This window comes from Chiloscyllium punctatum, chromosome 10 (genome assembly GCF_047496795.1).
Source record: "Chiloscyllium punctatum isolate Juve2018m chromosome 10, sChiPun1.3, whole genome shotgun sequence".
NCBI classification, from domain to species: Eukaryota; Metazoa; Chordata; class Chondrichthyes; order Orectolobiformes; family Hemiscylliidae; genus Chiloscyllium; species Chiloscyllium punctatum.
This window is the reverse complement of record NC_092748.1, coordinates 28,855,293-28,878,215: the sequence shown is the minus strand read 5'-3', so window position 1 is coordinate 28,878,215 and position 22,923 is coordinate 28,855,293. Positions and strand designations below refer to the sequence as shown.

Genomic DNA, 22,923 nt, shown 5'->3' with positions numbered 1-22,923 from the left:
TACCACTGAGGGAATGCAAGTGTAATTCCTTGAGATGAATTTCAAAATAATGATGTTCTTTACCAGGTAAACCGAGTGAGACTGCTCAGGGATCACGTAGGGCCTGAAATGTAGAAGCTGGGAGACGCTTATTGACTGATTAGCTGTAGGAGAATACTGCAGCAGCAAAATGTCAAACAAATGGACAAGTAGTTGTCATTAGGGTTTATCAAATCCATTACAGTGGTAAAGCCCACTGCATTTTTATTTTTCTGTATTTTCAGCCAGTCGTCTGACAATCAATTTTAGTTTGATTTACATAGCTGTTTTTTCTGCAGTAATGGGATGTATACGATTGGAGCTCTGGCAGGACTAAGCAGCTGAATGGTCTGTGGACTAGTGACCACTCATCAATGAATAAGACCTTCTGCCTACCAACCACTGCCTGTCAATCTCTCCCGGATAGCTCAACAGAACTGGGTGTGAATGTTTTGGCAGAAACTATCAAACATCTTTGTTTGAGGAGGAACATCTTTGCTCTACATGTAAAAAGGCCTGAAAATAGTCAGTTTTGTTTTCCCTTAATGGTGATTGTAATCTGTGGGTCTTAACTACTAACACAGACTTTACAAGTGTGAACCAGCCACTCTGTACCTTCAACAAATATGTGAAAATATCTGGACAAGGAGAATCAAGAAGCAGCATATCCTTACCAGCTGAAAAGGACCATCTCAATTAAACCTCTACTACCTTCCTTGTCTGTCCCACTGCCAGAACACAGATATTATTTTCTTATTTGTATGCAATGTATTCAGGAGGAGTTTAGAAGAGCGACAGAGTTTTCACTGGTAACGTGATTGAACATAATTGTTAATCTATAGCTCGAATCTAATAATTTGTAATAAATAATAATTCTTGTTAAATGCAGAAACGTGGTTTGTGTTTTCTGTCAACCTCTGTCTAAAACACAGGTAAATTGGATAATTCTGCATACCTTTATGTGATTTAACTTTTGTGATGGTTCTAGGAATAGTAGGGCATGATTTCCAATTCACTCCCCAATGAGGCGTACCACAGCATTGTGTGTATACCTATATACCTACAGCACATAGAATGCAGGGCTTTAAGATGGCAGTTTAGCATCACTACCTTTTGAAATGGCATTAAAGACAGATAATAAATGCTGGCCTAATCATGGCAACTGTTTCCCACGAATGAATTGATAATGTGATTAAATGAGAAAGAAGCACAGGCAATGTTGGAGGTATGAGATGGAAATAGCACAGTATTCCAGATGAATAAGTGAAATGAAGTCAAAAAGTTTTATCCATCAGACATCTAGTACCTTGGCTACATAAATTGAAGGCAAACAGGATTTCAAAGTGAATTTCCAATTGGGATGGTATTGATAAAAGTCAAAAAGCAAGTTCAAACAGTCAAAGTTTTAGAAAATGCAGGAAATTTCCTTTATAAACAGAGACCTCAAACACAAACTGAAGTTTTACATAATATGGCAGAGTGCAACAGAAGACAGAGTGCTTTAGAAACAGGAATCTGCTGTCCTCCTCCAACTGAAATATAATTTAACATTCCATGCACAAATGAAAAGAGTGATTCAGTCCTGTAACATTCAACTGTGGAAGTAGTTGTAGGAATTAGCAAACAGTAAGAGACACTGGATCAGTTAAGTCTATATTCACCAGAGTTTAGGAGAATGAGGAAGCATCTCAGAAACCTATAAAATTCTACCAGGCTAGACAGGGTAAACCTAGCAAGGATGCTCCTGATGACTGGGGAGCCCAGAACCAAGGGTCACAGTCTGACCCTTGTTCCCCTGTTCAAGAAGGGGAGCAGAAACAATCCTGGTAATTAAAGACCAGTGAGCCTTACTTCAGTTGTTGGTGAAGTGTTGGAAAAGATTATAAGAGATAGAATTTATAATCATCGAGAAAAGAACAATTTGATTAGGGATGGTCAGCACGCTTTTGTGAAGGGTTGGTCGTGCCTCACAAACCTTATTGAGTTCTTTGAGAAGGCGACCAAACAGGTAGATGAGAGTAAACCAGTTGATGTGGTGTATATGGATTTCAGCAAGGCATTCGGTAAGGTTCCCCACAGTAGGCTATTGTACAAAATGGGGAGGAATGGGATTGTGGGAGAAATAGCAGTTTGGATCAATAATTGGCTTGCTGAAATAAGACAGACAGTGGTGGTTGATGGGAAATGTTCATCCTGGAGTCCAGTTACCAGTGGTGTACCTCAAGGGTCGGTGTTGGTTCCACTACTGTTTATCATTTTTATGAACGACATTGATGAGGGTGTAGAAGGGTGGGTTAGTAAATTTGCAGACGACAGTAAGGTTAGTGGAGTTGTGGATAGTGACGAAGGATGTTGTAGGTTGCAGAGAGACATAGATAAGCTGCAGAGCTGGGCTGAGGGGTGGCAAATGGAGTTTAATGCGGACAAGTGTGAGGTGATTCACTTTGGTCGGAGTAACCGGAATGCAAAGTACTGGGCTAATGGTAAGATTCTTGGTAGTGTAGATGAGCAGAGAGATCTCGGTGTCCAGGTACACAGATCCTTGTAGTTGCCACCCAGGTTGACAGGGTTGTTAAGAAGGCATACAGTGTTTTAGCTGCAATTAATATAGGGATTGAGTTCCGGAACCATGAGGTTATGCTACAGCTATACAAAACTCTGGTGTGGCCGCACTTGCAGTATTGTGTACAGTTCTGGTCACCGCATTATAAGGAGGATGTGGAAGCTTTGGAAAGGGTGCAGAGGAGATTCACTAGGATGTGGCCTGGTATGGAGGGAAGGTCTTAGGAGGAAAGGCTGAGGGACTTGAGGCTGTTTTCATTAGAGAGAAGAAGGTTGAGAGACATATAAGATAATCAGAGAATTAGATAGGGTGGACAGGGAGAGCCTTTTTCCAAGAATGGTGATGGCGAGCATGAGGGGGCATAGCTTTAAATTGAGGGGTGATAGATACAGGACAGATGTCAGAGGTAGTTTCTTTACTCAGAGAGGAGTAAGGGTATGGAATGCTTTGCCTGCAATGGTAGTAGATTCACCAACTTTAAGTACATTTAAGTCATCATTGGACAAGCATATGGACATACATGGAATAGTGTAGGTTAGATGGGCTTCAGATTGGTATGATAGGTTGGCACAACATTGAGGGCCAAAGGGCCTGTACTGCACTGTAATGTTCTATGTTCTATGATAAGGAATAGGCTATTTAAGACTGAACAGAAAATAAAATTTCTTCACCCAGAGAATGGGGAGTCTATGGAATTCTGTGCCACAGAAAATGATTAAAGCCAAAATATTGAACATTTTCAAAATAGAGATAGACATAGTTCAAAGGTAAAAGGCATAAAGGGATATGTGAAAGCGGGAATAAAGTACGGCGTAAGATAATCAGCCTTGCTTATAGTGGATGACAAAGCAGGTTTAAAGGGCCACATGGCCTACTCTTGTCCCTATTTTGTATGTTTCCATGTTATACCTGTGAGGGGTTTCCCAGCTCGGAGTGGAGGACCAATAACTTGGAACAATTTCTGCAAGTAATGAGAGAAGCCAATATGTTAATTGAAATCCTGTATTTCATACCCAGCAAAAACACGCAATTCCTGGTATACACTGGTTGCTTAATAAATGAGTGTCATGCATACTTCACACTCATGAACATTTCAGAACATCAAATTAGTCCACCAGGATTGAGAAAAACAAAAAATTAATTTCAATTATCTTTAAAACTGGTAAGATATCTACTTCAACTTTATTAAGATAGGCCTTACCCACAGTCAGCTAATTATCAATAAAGTAGAAGGCTCCAGTAACCATTACTCATTTAACAGGTTTTCTGTGTGTTTACATGCTAACAAGCTGACGCAGATGCATCACTCAGTATCCAATTAGATGTGTAAATTAAAGTGCAAAGCAAGTGTGGTTTCTTCTCTGCTGTTGCATTGTGAGGTGGAATGATCAAGGCTGTAACAGAGATGACTTGCCAATGCACAGCTTCCCATTTTCACTCTCTTCCTCTCCAACATGCCCTCCCAAAGAAAATCATTTTCTTACAAATTTGGGAATCATTTCTGATTTAAGGCAGTTCAGGTACTCAATTTCTAAAAGCTTCACTGCTCTCCTTTGTCTTTCTGTCATCTTAAATGAATTTCTTACAGATTAGATTAGATTCCCTATAATATGGAAACAGGCCCTTCAGCCCAACAGATCCACACTGACCCTCCGAACAGTAACCCACCCAGACCCATTCCCCTACCCGACATTTTACCCCTACGCACCTAACACTATGGGCAATTTAGCATGGCCAATTCATCTAACCTGCACATCCTTGGATTGTGGGAGGAAACCAGAGCACCCGGAGTAAATCCACGCAGACACGGGGAGACTGTGCAAACTCCACACAGACAGACAGTCACCCGAGGTGCGACTCGAACCCGGATCCCTGGCGCTGTGAGGCAACAGTGCAAACCACTGAGCCACTGTGCTGCCCATAAATACTGCGGAGATATTGCTCTGTTGCTATACAATCCTCAAAATATTGTTTACTCTCGCCCTCATCATTTTGAAGGAAATGTAGTCTTGTGGTTCAAAACTAAAATCAAGAGGATATTCATGTATTCACTCCAGATTTGCTGTCCTGGACCACTGCCAGAACTTGAGAACGACTGAGGGATATTACTGCAGCATTCTGTTTGCATTCAGAGTTCCAGTCGACTGTTCCACAAAATATAACAAGAAACACAAAGTTTCAAAAGTAATGTTAGTTTATCAGCGGAAGTTCAGAATGAACTTTACTTTTTGGAAATCAAGCCTTATTTCTACCTCACTGATGTCGTTCTAATTCTTACCTCCATTGGAGTGATGTAATCATTCATTCCTCTGTTGTACACATAGATCATGGCATCATATAGACAGTGTTCCCAGCACATTTGGACCACCTACAACACAGACAGACAGAAAGCATTCTTGGACACCAAATCCAAAGAGTATCATAGCAAGAATAATTTCACATCAACTTTACTAAATCCCAAACTCAGTTATCATGTTGTAGGATGAAAAAGAAAAATTCACAAAATCACAAATTAAAACAAACATTTAAACTTATTTTGGACTCAACATCAATTCATTGGGATTCCATTCGCAAATTCCATTTGATCAAAAAATTACAAACACAATCTGCATATAAATAATGTGTCACTGCTCCATCTGCCTTGGTTCTGTCAGGAAAGACTAATGTCTGTACTGATCCACTTTTACGCTTAATTAAACTTTAACATTAATTAAAGTTGACAAAACCAGAAAAGACTAGCTGATATTGTAGTCATGATCTTGAAAGATTTATAAATAGAAAATGACCTAGAGATAGGTCTTCAGGGTTTCAAGTAATGAGACTGTGACAACTTCCTTTGGCAGTTTGAACAATTGTGCAATTGCCCTTTGGAAGTAAAACAGTTGATACACTTTCTCAGAAACAAAGACTTGGTATAAAAGTGAAATACTGCGTATGCTGGAAAGCTAAAGTAAAAACAAAAACTGCTGGAGAAACTCAGCAGGTCTCACAGTATCTGTGGAGAGAGAAGCAGATTTATTGGTATGAATAGAATAGCATTTTCCTTGGAACGAATAGAGGAACTGAAACTGATAGTTTTTATGCTGGGGTCAAAGATGGAGGAGAAGCAAGTGGAACAGACGCTGGACGTGCATAGAACAAATGATTCTGGTCATGCTCTCAAGCTATTGAATTCAAAGTTGACTCCTGAAGCAGCAAAGTGCAGTGCATAAGCAGTAAATGAGGTGTTATTCCTCCACCTTACATTGACCTTCAATGGAATACTGCAGCTGGCTTAGGATAGAAATGTTAGCAAGGGAGAAAAAGAGTTTAATAAAATGTCAAGCAACTGGAAGGTCATGGTCATTCTTACAGAGCATAGGTGTTCTGCAAAGTGATCACCCAGTCTATGCATGGTGTCATGACAGTAAAATGTACTGCAATATGCGCAGTGAATATAGATTTTCTCTCATGAGAGAAAGAGGGACAAAGAGACAACTGGTAGTGGTTAACCTGATGGTCACCACATCTCAAGCAAGAGAGAATCCTTCATAGTAACATAAGCAATGAAAACAGTAAGCTGGAAGAATAAATAACTTGCTGCTTCACTGGAAGGTGCATTTGGGACACTGAACAGTGAGAAGGGAAGAGTAACAGCACATGTATTACACCTTCTGCAATTGCATGTCAAAGTACCGGAAGGGTGGAGTTGGGGTGGGGGGGGGGGGGGGGGAAAAGAGAGAGAGGAAATGTTTGGAGTGATGGAGAAATGGACCAGGATGTCACGGAGGCAGTGATCTGTACAGAATGCTAACAGTGAGGGAGGGTTTTGTGATGACAGAGGGCAGAAATGGTGGAGGAAAATGTAGAGATTTTATAATAAGTGTTTATATTTTGTGTGGATGGTTGCGTTATGTCTCATCATTGCCAGAGATTATTTAATGAACTCCATTAATAATACCATTCCTTTCCATACTCTATACAACACGAACAGTCTTTTCTCCTTTTTCTCATTCCATAATGAAGTTATTCCCATTCTAATCTTTGATCAAGATGTGACACTGCTGCATAACTCATTTTGATTTAGATAGAACCTTACATTACATCTTCAGTTTACTTCAATCGTATTTATATTTTTGAATCTATTGCAAGATTAGATCAAAGGATGCTTGGTGTACTATGACTCTCATACTTTTGGTGCAATACTAATTGTTCAGAAACTGGATATTACCTGCTAAATGTGGACTCTCCATTGAAACTTGTTTTTAAGATAAACTTCGAGGAGAAAGTGAGGACTGCAGATGCTGGAGATCAGAGCTGAAAATGTGTTGCTGGAAACACGCAGCAGGTCAGGCAGCATCCAAGGAGCAGGAGAATCGACGTTTCGGGCATAAGCCCTTCTTCCTGAAGAAGGGCTTATGCCCGAAACGTCGATTCTCCTGTTCCTTGGATGCTGCCTGACCTGCTGCACTTTTCCAGCAACACATTTTCAGTTTAAGATAAACTGCCAACTACAGGTATGTAGCCACCAGTTTAAGAAATCAATTACAGAAATTAAACATGGTGCATGAGCAATAGATTGGCCCATTTTTCTCAATATTTGGAAGACAATGTTAAATCTGCCTACCCAGCAGAAACTATTAGGTGGACAGTTAAAAATGAATCAGTTACATACCTGCTCATAATGCAACTATTTCTGATCATTTGCAATTATTAATCAAAATAATTCTGCGCGTTGCAGGCCAAAAGCAAACAGGAGCCTTGGAACATGTAACAACTCGGACACCATTCCATTAATGTAACTAAGTACTGGTGCATCGGACCAACTTAAAATTCAATTCAATGTAGTTTGGAATTTCCTTCTGACTTTGAGTGAAGGGCTTTGGTTTCTAAATAATGCTACTTTCAGTGATGTAAGTTAGATCAGAATCATAAACCTACATTAAACTTTTACTTTGCATAATGCCCATCATATCCCAAAGTGCTTAACAGTCAAAAGCTTAGTTTTGAACTGTCGATACAGCTCAACAAAGGCAGGAGCCAATTCACGTACAGCAATGTCTAACAAATGGAAAATCAATGAATGATTAAATTATCTATTTTGGATGGTATGGCTTCACTTGGTGTTCTTAACATTCTATGATTCTAACCCTCCACTTATCTCTGAACAGTGCCCTTGGATTTATTAGCACAGCCAAGTAGGCCAGAGGCGTTGGGTTAACACTTCCTCTAAAACAATACAGTGCTCACTCTTTGATTTGTTCAGCTCAATGTGTGACAGCGCTTTATTTCTGAGCAAATGTCCACGAAAATTCAAAAAAAACACCAGTCGTCAGTGAAATAATGTAGAAATAGAATTTGATCAAACTAAATGCAAATCGAATGGCTAGTTCCAGTAATCTGAAATTACAATAACAAAACATAAAACTGCATAAACATAAAAGCTTCAAGTAAAAGGACTTTACACAGGATGTGCACCGAGGAAACAGGCTATTCGATGCAACTAGTTCATGCTGATGTTTATGCTCCATTTGAGTCTCATTCATCATCTAAATATATAATTAAAACTCTCTATTCCTTTTCCACTCAAATCCTTCTTGAACTGCATTGATAACTTTCTTTAACTAGTCCTTGTAGTAGCAAGTTTCACATTCTCACCACTCTTTTGATAAAATAATTCCTTCTGAATTCCCTATTTGATTTCTTACTGATCATTTTAACTTATGGCATGGAGGTAGACAATTAAATCAAATCAACCTTCTTATCCCTGTATTCTCAACTCAGAAAAATTATAATACGCAGTGACCTGCAAGATTGCCCCAATGACTTCTAATCAGACATCTTAAATACCAATACCAGAAACCAGGTTTGTCACTTAAACAAAATAATTCACAATTCATTAATAATAGAACAGTTTTAGCAAATCACAGTTAAACAAGGTAAACAAAAATTAATGTTTATGATGTAAAGCCAATCTTCTTTGATTCTATGCCCAACACTCTCGAAGACAGGTAGACAAACATATACAATTAGGAGAGAAGTCAAAACTAAAAATAATCAAAACTGGCAGCCTCCAGGGTCGTTAAAACTATAAGCACATAGGAATATACTTTGCTTGGGTTCTGAAGGCACCAGTCAATGCAAACAGCTTTCAATAGGCTCGGTGAAGTATTCAGTTAATTCTACCAACAGATGGCACAGTGGTTAGCACTGCTGCCTCACAGCGCCAGAGATCCGGGTTCAATTCCCGCCTCAGGCGACGGACTGTGTGGAGTTTGCACATTCTCCCCGTGTCTGCGTGGGTTTCCTCCGGGTGCTCCGGTTTCCTCCCACACTCCAAAGATGTGCAGGTCAGGTGAATTGGCCATGCTAAATTGCCCGTAGTGTTAGGTATGGGGTAGATATAGATGTAGGGGTATGGGTGGGTTACGCTTCAGCGGGGCGGTGTGGACTTAGTGTGGAAACAGGCCCTTCGGCCCAACAAGTAATCTAATCTAATCTAATACTGTAGAGTCATACAGCATGAAAACAGACCCTTCGGTCCATCCCATTCATGCCGACCAGATATCCCAACCCAATCTAGTCCCACCTGCCAGCACCCAACCCATATCTCTCCAAATCCATCCTATTCATATACCCACCTAAATGCCTCTTAAATGTTACAATTATACCAGCCTCCACCTCTTCCTCGATACTATTCAGTGAACTTTCAACAACTCGCCTGCATTTGGCCCAAATACCTCCAAACGTTTTCTATCCACACACCTGTTCAAATGCATCTTACCGGAGGAATAGGTTTCCTGTTAAATCTTCATAGACTTCGTGGAACTGCTTATATTTATCCTCTGAACTACATTTTGATTTTTATCTGGGCTTGACAAATAAAATCAATAAACACTGATTCAGTGGAGTGACAGTTAACTATGACCTCAATCAGGGCAATGTGACCTCTAATTTTATAAATTCAGTTCAACTCAGTGTGCAACTCAACCAGGAGATTGTGGATTTGAGCTATTTGAAATTTTCAGCTGAGTTTGAGACATTTCAATTTGGTTTAAGGGGAAGAATTTTGTTTCTTCCCAAACAATATCATCATAATTTGAGTCATTGCCACATGTAGAATATAGCTAATCCAGAATGGCAATGATTTAAACTTGCACATGATTTTAGCAAGTACAAGAATTATGAAATGCAGTGTGTGATGCATTTAACAAGTCTTATTGACGGGATTTACGAAATAAATTTGTGTTTTGTTTTAAAAGTCTTGCTACTTTATGTGCTTGATTTTTGAATAGCTGTGGTCATTTCACAGTAGTTCAGTGATTAAGCACTACTGCCACACATTGCCAGGTACCCGGGTTCAATTCCACCATCAGGCGACTGTCTGTGTGGAGTTTGCACATTCTCCCTGTGCCAGTGTGGATTTCCTCTGGATGCTCCAGAATCCTCCCACAGTCCAAAGATGTGCAGGTTAGATAGACTTCCCATGCTAAATTGCCCTTAGTGTCCAGGGATTTGCAGTTTAGGGGGATTAGCCATGGTATAAGTAGTGTTACACGGAGAGGATAGCAGTGTGGGTCTGGGTGGAATGGTCTTCGGAGGATCAAGGTGAACTTGAATGGGCCTAATGGCCTGCTTCCGCGCTGCAGTGATTTTATGATTCTAAGTTGATAATGAGCGGACTACCAGGGAGTAATCAAAACTCCATTGCGTTACTTCGGCAGCCTCAAACAAGTTCAAACTTCAGTCTCGCTTTTTCCTCAACATTTTCCTTATAACTAATTAGTACCTGTTTATATGGGGAGGCAATGGATTAGTGGTATCATCGCTAGATTGTTAAGCCAGGAACTCAGCTAATGTTCTGGGGATCCAGGTTCAACTCCCACCATGGCAGATGGTGGAATTTGAATTCAGTGAAGAATCTGGACTTAAGCATCGAATGATGACCATAAAATCATTGTTGATTGACAGTAAAACCCATCTGGTTCATTAATGTCCTTCAGGGAAGGAATCTGTCATCCTTATCTAGTCTGGCCTACATGTGACTCTGGACCCATACCAATATGGTTGACTCTTAACTGTGCTCTGGGCAATTAGGGATGGGCAAGAACTGCTGCCTAGCCAGAGATGCCCACATCCCATTAAGGAATAGAAAATAAAAAATTCAAACACCTGCTATCTGTTTCAGGATAATGCCTCTCCAGTACTGAAATGTCTACTGGATACTTTTAACAAAAATCAACCTGTAGCTAACATTCAGGCCTAGCCTCATAAATAAAGAGCAATTTATTTGTTCCCTTTTCTAAAAAGAAAACAATCCTTAAGTCCAAGGATTGGCTTAAGCTCTCAGTTTACAGTCCCAAACCCGCTAATCCTTTCCCAAATACATTCCTACACATGTCTTGCAAATCTTTTCTTCACCTTTCATAGTGTCCCTGTATTCTTTATATAATGGTGTTTAGAACTATAGGTAGCCCTCAAAGTCTGATCTAATGAAGGTTCAATAATAAAGGTTTAGCATTACTCACTAGTTTTCAATTCTATCCTGATAGAATTAAAGGCATATGCTTAGTTCACTATTTTTATGACCTTTAAAATCTGCGGAGCAACCTTTAGTAACTGCTGTACTTGAACTTAAAGGACCATTTATTCCTCTACCTCATCTGGATTTTATCTTCCAAGTAATAAATGACATCCCTATTCATTCAACCAAAATGATATACTATTGCACACTTATGTGCTGAACTTCATTTGCTAATTATTTGCCTGTTTCCTACGTTTATCGCTGCTGCCCTGTAATTTGTCACAGTTCTCAATGTTGATTAGAACAGCGCTGTCTCTCTGTCTCCCTACCAAAAGTACAGGTGTCAATCTTAAATTTAGAAATACTGGTTTTAATTTCAACGACCAAACTGTTAATGTAAATTATGAATAATCATGGTCTGAATACTGATCCCTGTGGAAGACTACTTCCTACTTTCTACCCCAACAATTGACTCTCTGTTTTATGCCTTGAAACCAGTTAACAATTGGTTCTTCCATTGTTCCTGACTCCCTGTTCTCTAACATTATTTGTTAGCCTATTATGGAACACCTTATCAAATGCCTTTTGAAGATCCAGACAATTTACACCTTCTGTATTACTGTTGTTTACTCTCTAAGCTGCCTCCTCAACAATATCAATAAAGTTGGTCAAATAAAAAATAAATCCGTGGAGAATATATATTCTAGTTATTTCATTTCTAAAGATTTTTCCTTTCGCTACACTATCTGCTGCTGCTTTTCTCTTGAATTAAAGAACATGCATTCTGCTGTATGTAACTTTATCTCTACTACATTACATTTTGATCATGTATTATGGAGTTAAAACAAGATCTTGAAGTGCTCTCTTACATTGAAAATTACAGTATAAATTCAAGGAAGCAATAAAGTTCAATATCTTAGTGAGAAAACTACAGGACAAGTACTGTTGTTCACTTTGTAGAACATTTCTGAAAGCTTAGCAAAAGCTGAAGGCCAGCATAGAGATTCTAGAGGGCATGAGGAGATTTCATTTCCCACAAGATTGATCCAATATACAAGGGACAAAACACTCTCAACTATGAATAGCAGAGAGGACCCAAAAATTGAACTATATGTACTGCTCACCTGTTGAATGTCCAGGCTAGTGATGTCCATATGTACAATGCATGCTTCAATGTTTTCCATCATGTCCCTGTCCTGAAAGTGGATGAGTAGATCCTTCATTACCTGTGGTGTGATGCTTGGCAGCTTATCATTCAGAATATAAGGTTCCAGGCACTCAAGAAACACTCCTTTCGCCACTGAGATCTCACTCAATTTAGTGTAGATCTGTCCAAATAGAAGATCTCTGCATCAAAAGAAAGAAATTAATTGTATTTTGGAAATATTTTTAATTTCTGTCATAAAAGCAAGGGTTTTTGAAAGGTTCAGAAAAGACCTACAAGGATGTTGGCAGGGTTGGAGGATTTGAGCTGTGGAGAGAGGGTGAATAGGCTGGGGCTATTTTCTTGGAGCGTCGGAGGCCGAGGGGTGACCTTATTGAGGTTTGTAAAATCATGAGGGGCATGGATAGGATAAATAGACAATCTTTTCCCTGGGGTGGGGGAGTCCAGAGTCCTAATGGAATATCATCATCATAATACCTAATTTAAACAATGTCAGCTCAGGGACAAACATCAGCCTAGGTGCCAAGAAAAACACATCTGCTCTTTGAAATAGTGCCATAACATCTTTTCATCTTGATTTAACGACCTGCAGTTCAGTTGAAGGATAACATCTCTGGCACTATAGTATACTCTCACTCAAAAGTATATCTTGTCAATTTTCATCATGCATGCGCTTATCCTCTTCCAACGACTGGGGCAATTTTCCTGTCTTAAAATAAGCTTGCAAGGGAGATTCCAGCCATCATAGTTCTCTCTGCAGGTTGAGAGGCCATAAGAATAACAGACATAGGAGGTGCCGTAGTTTATTTGTCCCTTTAAGCCTGCTCCACCACTCAGTCATCACTGATCATTTTCTTTAACTCAGCCTTGCCACATTAGCCCTCAATTCTAGAATACCCAAAATTTTATTGATCTCTATCTTGATCATAGAACCTCATGCTGAGGACATGACTAACTTAGGTCAAAGTAGCGCACGCTGGACAGAACTCCGAAAGAATAACTGCATCAACGATTAAATTAGGTCAATAAAATAATGACAAACTATGCCGCATAACGTATTAATTCTGCAAAGCAAGAAATATGTTTAAATATCCCAGTAATTCTGTCATTGAATAGAGTTTTTCTTCCGATCATTACAGGAGTTGGGAGGTCATGCTGTGGCTGTACAGGACATTGGTTAGGCCACTGTTGTAATATTGCGTGCAATTCTGGTCTCCTTCCTATCGGAAAGATGTTGCAAAACTTGAAAGGGTTTAGAAAAGATTTACAAGGATGTTGCCAGAGTTGGAGGATTTGAGCTATAGGGAGAGGCTGAACAGGCTGGGGCTGTATTCTTTGGAGCGTCGGAGGCTGAGGGGTGACCTTATAGATGTTTACAAATCATGGATAAGATAAATAGACAAAGTCTTTTCCTTGGGGTGGGGGGAGTCCAGAACTACAGGCATAGGTTTAGGGTGAGAGGGGAAAGATATAAAAGAGGCCTAAGGGGCAACTTTTTCACACAGAGGGTGGTACGTGTATGAGCTGCGAGAGGATGTGGTGGAGGCTGGTACAATTACAAAATTTAAAAGGCATTTGGATGGGTATATGAATAGGAAGGGTTTGGAGGGATATGGGTCAGGTGCTGGCAGGTGGGACTAGATTGGGTTGGGATATCTGGTCGGCATGGCCGGGTTGGACCGAAGGGTCTGTTTCCATGCTGTACATCTCTGACTCTAAAACAATCTACAGTAAGAAACAAAAGAAGAAATGATTGCTTGTTGAGGCACTACTAAAGAGGTGTTTACTCTTTCTAATACTATTCCGACTATAATTTAAACATGGATTCTACAAAGTTGCTCATTCTTTTCCTGCACTCCGTACAAGCTGCAGTTTTGAGACAGCCCCAAAACACAAAGGAACATAAATGTAGGCTGTAGCTTGGGTCTGAAGAGCCAAATATGCAACCTGCTTCCAGTTCTGACACCTGCAACAATTTTTACTGTTCCTGGCAGAGCCCAGACATCAGAGACAGAATTGATGTAAAACTAAGAAAATGTTGAAGCTTCATCCTCTGTCAATCAGAGGATGATGTTTGCAAGTGTCTGCTGTGAGGGCTGATGTGGCTGAACAGGTCAACTTTCAACTGGCAAACCTTTAGGCGTAGGGGACAGGATTTCACACGAGATGGTGGGATTTGGACTGCAAGATTTTATTCCTTTTCTTTGCTACTCCGTTGTTCCTGCGCCTCAGCATTAAGATATAATGACTCAACGTATAACATAGCTTGATGGACAAGTTGTCCCCATTCTGAATGACAGGCAGCAAGCTACTCCCTGTCATTACTGTCAATGCTGCCAGAATTCATGGTGTGTTTCGGTGTGTCTTTAAACTCTTCTTTGCTGTCAACTGGAATGCTGACAATTTGAGAGTCGACATTTTCGCCTTCTGGACACAGTCTAAGTTGGAGGAGATTTGCAGCATGGTCGCTCAGTGGGTAGCACTGCTACTTCACAGCGCCAGAGACCCAGATTCAATTCCACCCACAGGGCGACTGTCTGTGCGGAGTTTGCACATTCTCCCCGTGTCTGCGTGGGTTTCCTCCGGGTGCTCCGGTTTCCTCCCACAGCCCAAAGATGTGCAGGTCAGGTGGATTGGCCACGCTAAATTGCCAATGATGTCCATGAATGTGCAGGTTCAGTGAATTAAACATGGGTAATGCAGAGTCTGGGTGAGACGCTGTTCAGAGGGTCAAGGTGGATGTGATGAGACGAAGGACCTGCTTCTACACTGTGGCAATTATATGATTACTTAAAGAGCTGGCTTCAAGATGGATACAGTAATCCCAGCAAAAGTGCAAGATTTAGTGGCAGCACTGCTAATGAAATTCCACTCATACTCAATTGTGTTACTGATACATAACCCAGGTCTCAATCTCGAACAGGAGTGTGGTCATGATGATAACACTTTTTCGGACTTGCAGAAATATTTGTTGCCAAAAAAAAAACTCAGTGCTGTAGTTTTTAGAAGGCTGAACTGGTATAGTTGATTCAGTGGCTGAAAGCTGTGGATGCCAAGTGCTCAACCCAAAGTATCTCCTTCAACAAATATTAGAGGTGGAATATTTGATTGACTGGCCATGGGTTGAAATGAGCTTCATTTCAGCAACATTTAAGAAGAGGCTGAGTTTCCTGTGTGCAAAATTGAGAGTAGTTTCAAAATCTGGCACTGGATGGGAAACAAAACTGAAATCATGCACAATCTGTAGATCTTGTATAGTTATGGTCAGTTTAGTTTTAGAACAAAAGTAACCGAGTGAAAGAAAATTCTATCTAAGCGCCATCTATTGTGACAGAGGACATTCAATCCCTGATGAGGTGAATTATCACTGTCAGATACATTGGAAATTGTAACATGGGTATCTCATATCCTTTCTTGAGCCAAAGTTAAGGGATCTGTTCTGGATCTCACACCCAGACAGTTACAGGCATATCATCATGAAGCAACTGCAGGATTGTAAAGTTTCTTGTATACTGAAATCTCTGGAGCACAATCCACACAGCCTCAAGATTAACGGAGTCAAATGCTTTGGTCAGGTTAATCAATGCAATGATGAGGTCCTGGTGTTGTTCTTGATACTTATCCTGAATCTGGAGAACGTACGTCAGGATTATCCCTGCAGACCAAAGGAAAATATTTAAATAGCGGGGGCTGTTTTCCCTCCCTATGGAACGACTGCATGGAGTCTCGATGTGACTGCGATCAATGCAACCATTTTTGAAGACTTCAATTGGAAGACCATCAAGGCCACAGGTTTTGTTGTTTTTTATCCATTTGAATGTTTGTTGCTGTTCTCTCATCTCTGGTGATTCACCCATGGATTCTTTCACATCATGCTAGAGGATAGCCATCAGAGTATCAGCCTCTGCTGTGAATTCATAGCAGGTCAAGTTGTTGAAAATGTTCATCCCAGCATGGTCAGTGGACACTGTCATCCTTAACAAGAAACCTACCATTTCCAAGTATAAAGGGATAATTAATTCAATAAACCTTGGTCCAGAGACATCCTATTGACTTCAAAAAGTTTTGTACGTCAAATTAATCAGCATATTATTGGGTTTTATTTTCTTCCAGCACATTTCTTCATCTTCCAGATTGGTCTTTCAGACTCAGTATCAAGATCTTGGAATGCTGTTTTCTTGACATGTGAAGACATTGTTCACACATTGAAAGCCTGCTCATTTGTACTCTAGGCAGCTACATATTCTGATATTGTTTACATCTAACCTGTCCTGGTGACAATGATGCTTTGAAGCCAAACAATCTGGGCATAACTGTTTAGTACAGCTGACTTCATTTGATCCCACTGTTGTGGAATTGAGTCAGATGTGTGAAGATTTTCCAGATTGATCTTAATACATGCTTGGAATTTCCTTCTTTCATCAGGCTGCTTCATAGCTGTGGTGTTTAACTTTTCTTCATATATTGTATATGTTTACATGGTCATTAGTGACAATGATGGTAGCATATTAGTCATGGTAATTATGATAGGGCACCACAATCCACTTCAAGAATACAAACCAACACCATGGACAAAGATTGCTGACAGCCTTTCTATTCATATAGAAGGTGCATCACCCCTCCCATCACCCCACCCTGTTTCTTTAGCTGCCTTTTTCAGGAAGGCCACTCATATTCAGAATGACAAAGTAAGTTTAGATTCTCGATAGCTCATGCAACACAACTGCAGTTCTTCATCCTCAATGGTCACATGAGATTGTCCATGAGTGTTCTAATATGCCAAGTTGCAAACTTCAAAGCTTTCTTTGATCATAAAGATGATGATCCCACAACACATGGTTCTCACGTTGGTGGGAAGTGGAACACACAATTTTTGGGCACCATTTTCTCCAATTAGGGTGGACTAATGTATCCCAAAGAAGGAACTCAGCAGGGTCTGACAACATCTGTGGACAGAAAGCAGAGATAATGCCTCGAGTCCAGTGACCCTTCGGTTTTCTCTCGACAGATGCTGCCAGATTTGTTCAGTTTCTCCAGCAATTCATGTTTTTGGTTCAGATCTTTAGCTTCCGCAGCCCTTTGTTTTGTTTTCTCCTGAAAAGAACTGCTCAGTTACAAACACTGCTGCACAAAGATGCCTCTGGCCCGACACAGGTGGCCAATGACCTTCATCCATTTGTGAAGTAAGTGCAGATTCTTGACTACAGACATCCACGTTCACAGCCCAGTGCCCATCGCTAATTCTCCATTGCTACAGAACTTAGCAAATAGATCCTGGTACGAGCAACATTTTTTAGCATGCTACCACATCACGTGATGGGTTGACGGCAAGATTTTGGTGACATGTCTGATCGCATTCTACTGTAGCTGGCTTCCGCCTTTGTGTCAGCATTATAGTCATGCCTTAATGAAAGATGGACACTACTTTTTAAGGGAAAGAGTGACATGAAATAATGACATTGTATTTTAACAAAATGATCTGTGCAAAGTCAGGGAGTGTTTTTATGGTCTCTGGAAAGATGAGATACATGATCACATATTTTGGTTAAACCGAAAATGGGCTCTACAGGTGCCATTGAGCATCCCACGACAGTTCAATGAAAAAACATTTTAAATAACGATGGTCAGAGGACTGTCATCAGTATGAAGACAGGATTTAAAACAGCATAATTAAATGTTGTGAGCATATTATACCTAGAACATCAATTGGATATCAAACATTTGTCCATTAGATTGTTTTCTCTTAAGAATAGTCTAACCCCTTGAAAGCTGATTCTATAAAGAATAAATGCAAGAGATTTATACCAAAAGGATAAGCATTTATTTTTCACAGCAACCAAAACATAAACACAAAAAACATCTGCCCACCAAGTACACAGACTCACAAGAAAGGCTTATTTCCAGTGGTGTAACATGTGCTTCGATGACCTTGTACTGCGCCTTCTTTTAATATAGTTAAATCGTCTGCCTTCCATTGAACTTTACAGCCAGTTATAGGTGAAGCGAGATGCACTACATTTCTTCACCTATTCTGCCACTGAAACAGTTTTTTGACTACACTTTCTCTGGCACCTCTTGACAAAATTATTGTCATGAGTGGCTATAGCAGAAGCCACAATCTCTGCACAGCATCACTAAAGGAATTGTCAGAGCACACAAGCCTCTCCGCAACATCAGGTGGTGCACATCCTCATTATGTGACACTTAAGAAAAAATAAGCTAAGAATGAATGCATTATGATGGTCATTTCAAAAATAACCAGACACCACAAGGCAGTCAGACCCATTTCAGTTTACAGTAATAACTTATGATTCTGAAGCCCCTTCAATTTTATTGTTTATAATCGACCCTCCTGCTTTCTCTACTGGAACTCTTGTGAGCTTTGTAATACATCACATCTTGAAACTCTGCCATCTGCTGGAAATATGAAATAAAAACTAAAAAGATGTTGGAGGTACACACAGCAGGGCCGTCAATATCTTTAAAGGAAAAACATAAGTTGAAAGGACTGTCAAGCATCCATATCTTGGGACAAAGAAACTGATAATGTACCCCTCACAAAGGTAAATCCATCTTTACACAGGTAACATAAACAACTGATATCAAAGGGATGTGGGTTTGATTATTTCACTGAAGTGCGGCTCAGCAAACAGGGGGATCAAGTCGAGAGAGCACTATGAAAAGACCGCATTAGCCACTGACATTAATAATTAAATGAAAATACTTCAATATTTTCTTTTATTACGGCCACCTGAAGAGGACTAAAGTAGCAATGAATTAAAAGAAAATCCAGGCAGATGATTATCAGAATGATAATCAGAAAGCTGCAGTGCACAAAGATCTATTCCTAGATCCAGTCTTTTCTGTACTCTTCTCCCAAGCTGCAGTCAACCTTCCATTCAACTATCACAGGAATGTAAGATTGATAGACATCCATTTCTTTATAAACCTATGTCCCTCCACAATCAAACAAAACACACAAAAGAATGTAGTTATTGAAAAACCAATCACTTTGTTTGTACATAGAACAAATAATGATGCATCAAAGCCAACAAGGGAGGAAAAAAAATGGTCAACTTGAATGTAATGATTTATAATTAATGTGAATCTGATCTTGACCAAACCCATTCCTTTTCTAGGTTAGTTCCAACTTAACCAGTACATTCTAATGAATCCACTCAACACATGTGAAAGGTAACTAACCACTGCTATTAATCAACTGGAGTGGAACGTAATCCTAAACACCGGAAAGTGGCCATAATCCCAGAGGATCGTAGGACTGCTATCTTGTTAGAGAGAGAGAGCTGATCGGTGGTGAATTGAACCAGAGAGGATACCCCAGGCAAGGAATGCTGTTGAGAAGGTAGGACCTTCATGGCAATCTCAGCCTGGTTGTGGAAACTGAACCCATACGGTTAGTGTCACTCTGCACTACAATTCAGTTATCCAACCAACTGAGCTAACCGGCCCCACGTAATCCTAAACGTGGGATATTGCAGTAAAACCTCAGATTATTAATCTAACTGCCACAACTTTCTCAGAAGAGAGAGCAGGAAATGATCCACATCTCTAACAGCACAGGAAGTTTCACTTCGTTCGAACATTCTCAGAGATAAGCAGTAGTTTTAAAATGGTTATCAACATAACTTCCACTAAAAAATTTATTCTAATTGGCCAAGTACCTTTTGGTGAAGGAAAATTAGATAGCCAACATGAGTACCATCTGATAGTTAGCCACACAACCAACAGTTCGGACATAAGGTGTTAAGAAAGTAGGCAAGTACAATCCAGATGATAGTAGAGAAGAAAGTGAAAGATTGGGTTCACAAAGATATTGAAGTATTAACAGTCAGCAACCGCTGCAGGATACAAGACGTATTTGGACTAAGTAAGTTAACTAGAACAGCACTCGTCAAAGAGAAAGATAAAATAGTGATAGAACCATCCAAACACAGACAGTTTTGTAGGCAGAAGTTTATTAGAAGAACAAATATAAAGAAAGACAAAATGAGTAGGCATTTGTACCAACTGACACCCACTTTCCTGGAGGGGGAAAAGTCATCAAAATGTAAAAGTATGAATGCATCAGTCGACTGGAGTGCTTTCCAGTGGACAGTTCACCAATGATATGATGAAATCATGGCCATGAGACAGGTTAGAGAATGGTGTTCAATGCAAACTAAAACATGGAGTTTGAAAATGATGGAAAACATCAGTACGAAGCATTCTTTCCTTCCTACTATTTAAAATGTATAACATGGATTAATCAAGACAGTACAACGGCCAAAGCAGATGTTAGAAAATTGACAACAGACAAAATTGATTGTTCCAATGCAAGCCAGCAAAAACCACACAACTAATCAATCAGCAGAAAGCAGCAACAATTCCGTGATTTCAACAGATACTATTTTTATAATGACTACCTAATGTTGTTGAGTGAAAGGACAGGGAGTCTTGAGATAACAAGCAAGCTCCACAAAATCTGGAACTCCATACCATCACAAAATATCCGTGGCACCAAAACAAAATCTAATTTCAGAGCTGAAAATGTGTTGCTGGAAAAGCGCAGCAGGTCAGGCAGCATCCAAAGGGCAGGAGAATTGACGTTTCGGGCATGACTCCTTCTTCGGGAATGAGGAAAGTGTGTCCAGCAGGCTAAGATAAAAGGTAGGGAGGAGAGACTTGGGGGAGGGGCGTTGGAAATGCGATAGGTGGAAGGAAGTCAAGGTGAGGGCGATAACCCAGAGTGGGGGTGGGGGCGGAGAGGTCAGGAAGAAGATTGCAGGTTAGGAAGGCGATGCTGAATTCGAGGGATTTGACTGAGACAAGGTGGGGGGGGGGGGGGGGGGGGGGAGAGAGGAAACGAGGAAACTGGAGAAATCTGAGTTCATCCCTTGTGGTTGCAGGGTTCCTAGGCGGAAGATGAGGCGCTCTTCCTCCAACCGTCGTGTTGCTATGGTCTGGCGATGGAGGAATCCAAGGACCTGCATGTCCTTGGTGGAGTGGGAGGGGGAGTTGAAGTTTTAAGCCACGGGGTGGTTGGGTTGGTTGGTCCGGGTGTCCCAGAGGTGTTCTCTGAAACGTTCCGCAAGTAGGCGGCCTGTCTCCTCAATGTAGAGGAGGCCAAAATCTAATTTCAGACTCACAAGAAAATGTCAATATAGCTGTTGACATCAACTTGGGCCATCCATTCCAGAATTTGACATGGAGAGATTTATCTATTATTTAACATAAGATCATAAGACCATAATACATAGGAGCAGAAATTAGGGCATTCAGCCCATCGACTCCGCCATTCAATCATGGCTGATAAGTTTCTCAACCCCATTCTCCAACTTCCTCCCCATAACCCTTGATCTCCCTGATATTCAAGAACCTCTCTCTCTCAGTCTTAAATATACTCGTTGACCTGGCCTCCATAGCCTTCTGTAGCAATGAATTCCATAGATTTGCCACTTTCTGGCTGAAGATATTTCACTTTATCTCCATTCTGAAAGGTCTTCCCTTTACTCTAAGGCTATGCCCTTGGTTCAGAGGAAATGGAAACATCTTTGCAACATCTACTCTGTCCAGGCCATTCAGTATTCTGTATGTTTCAATTAGATCCCCCCAACCCTTCTGAACTCCATTAAGTATAAACCCAGAATCCTCAAACATTTCATACATTAAGCTTTTCATGAAGCTCCTCTGAACACGCTCCAGGGCCTGTACATCCTTCCTGAGACACGGGGCCCAAAACTGTGCACAATACTCCAAATATGGTCTGCCCAGAGCCTTTCAGAACCTCAGCCACAATCTTAAAACAGCAAAGGTCGTGACAAATATGAGTAAAATTAGTTGACGTTCCATTGAAATCCAGGGGCTATAGCTTTTTCACCTAGTGCCCTCCAAAAGGAAGGCTTGCGTAAATTCATGCATTTCTGAAAAAGCTACGATGCTTGGATTTTGGTAAGATTATCGTTAATGTTAATTAACATAAGTGGCGGAGCGCAACATGGTACACATTGGCACCAACGACATAGGTAGGAAGAGGGGTGGGAGGTCATTCAAGAGCTCAAGGAGTTAGGCTGGAAGCTAAAAGCTAGGACAGACAGAGTTGTCATCTCTGGGTTGTTGCCGGTGCCACGTGACAGTGAGGCAAGGAATAGGGAGAGAGTGCAGTTGAACACGTGGCTGCAAGGATGGTGTAGGAGGGACGGCTTCAGATATTTGGACAATTGGACTGCATTCTGGGGAAGGTGGGACCTGTATAAACAGGACGGGTTGCACCTGAACCAGAAGGGCACCAATATCCTGGAGGGTAGGTTTGCTAGCACTCTTCGGGGGGGTTTAAGCTAATTTGGCAGGGGGATGGGATCCGGACTTGTAGTCCAGCAAGTAAGCTAGCTGTGTGTCAGGATGCCCAAGACTGTAGGGAGGCTGTGGAGAAGGTAGCACTGACAGGGACTACTTGCGGACACAGATGGGCTCAAGTGCATATACTTCAACGCAAGGAGTATCAGAAATAAGGTGGGTGAACTTAAGGCGTGGATCGGTACCTGGGACTACGATGTTGTGGCCATCACGGAAACATGGATAGATGAGGGACAGGAATGGCTGTTGGAGGTTCCTGGTTACAGATGTTTCAGTAAGATTAGGGAGGGTGGTAAAAAAGGAGGGGGGGGTGGCATTGCT

The 22,923-nt window shown here is 40.7% G+C and overlaps 1 protein-coding gene across 3 annotated transcripts in view; it reads right to left on the bottom strand.

Annotated features, from left to right (window-relative positions):
• The window catches only part of vps8 (VPS8 subunit of CORVET complex), a 554,976-nt gene that overhangs the window by 408,487 nt on the left and 123,566 nt on the right, over positions 1 to 22,923 (bottom strand). For all 3 annotated transcript variants that reach the window (XM_072578743.1, XM_072578745.1, XM_072578746.1), the window contains 3 exons: positions 12,209 to 12,431; positions 4,860 to 4,949; positions 3,491 to 3,542 (listed from right to left, as the gene is read on the bottom strand). In XM_072578743.1, coding sequence (XP_072434844.1) covers positions 3,491 to 3,542; positions 4,860 to 4,949; positions 12,209 to 12,431 — 365 coding nt within the window. The remainder of the gene's footprint in view (positions 1 to 3,490; positions 3,543 to 4,859; positions 4,950 to 12,208; positions 12,432 to 22,923) is intronic.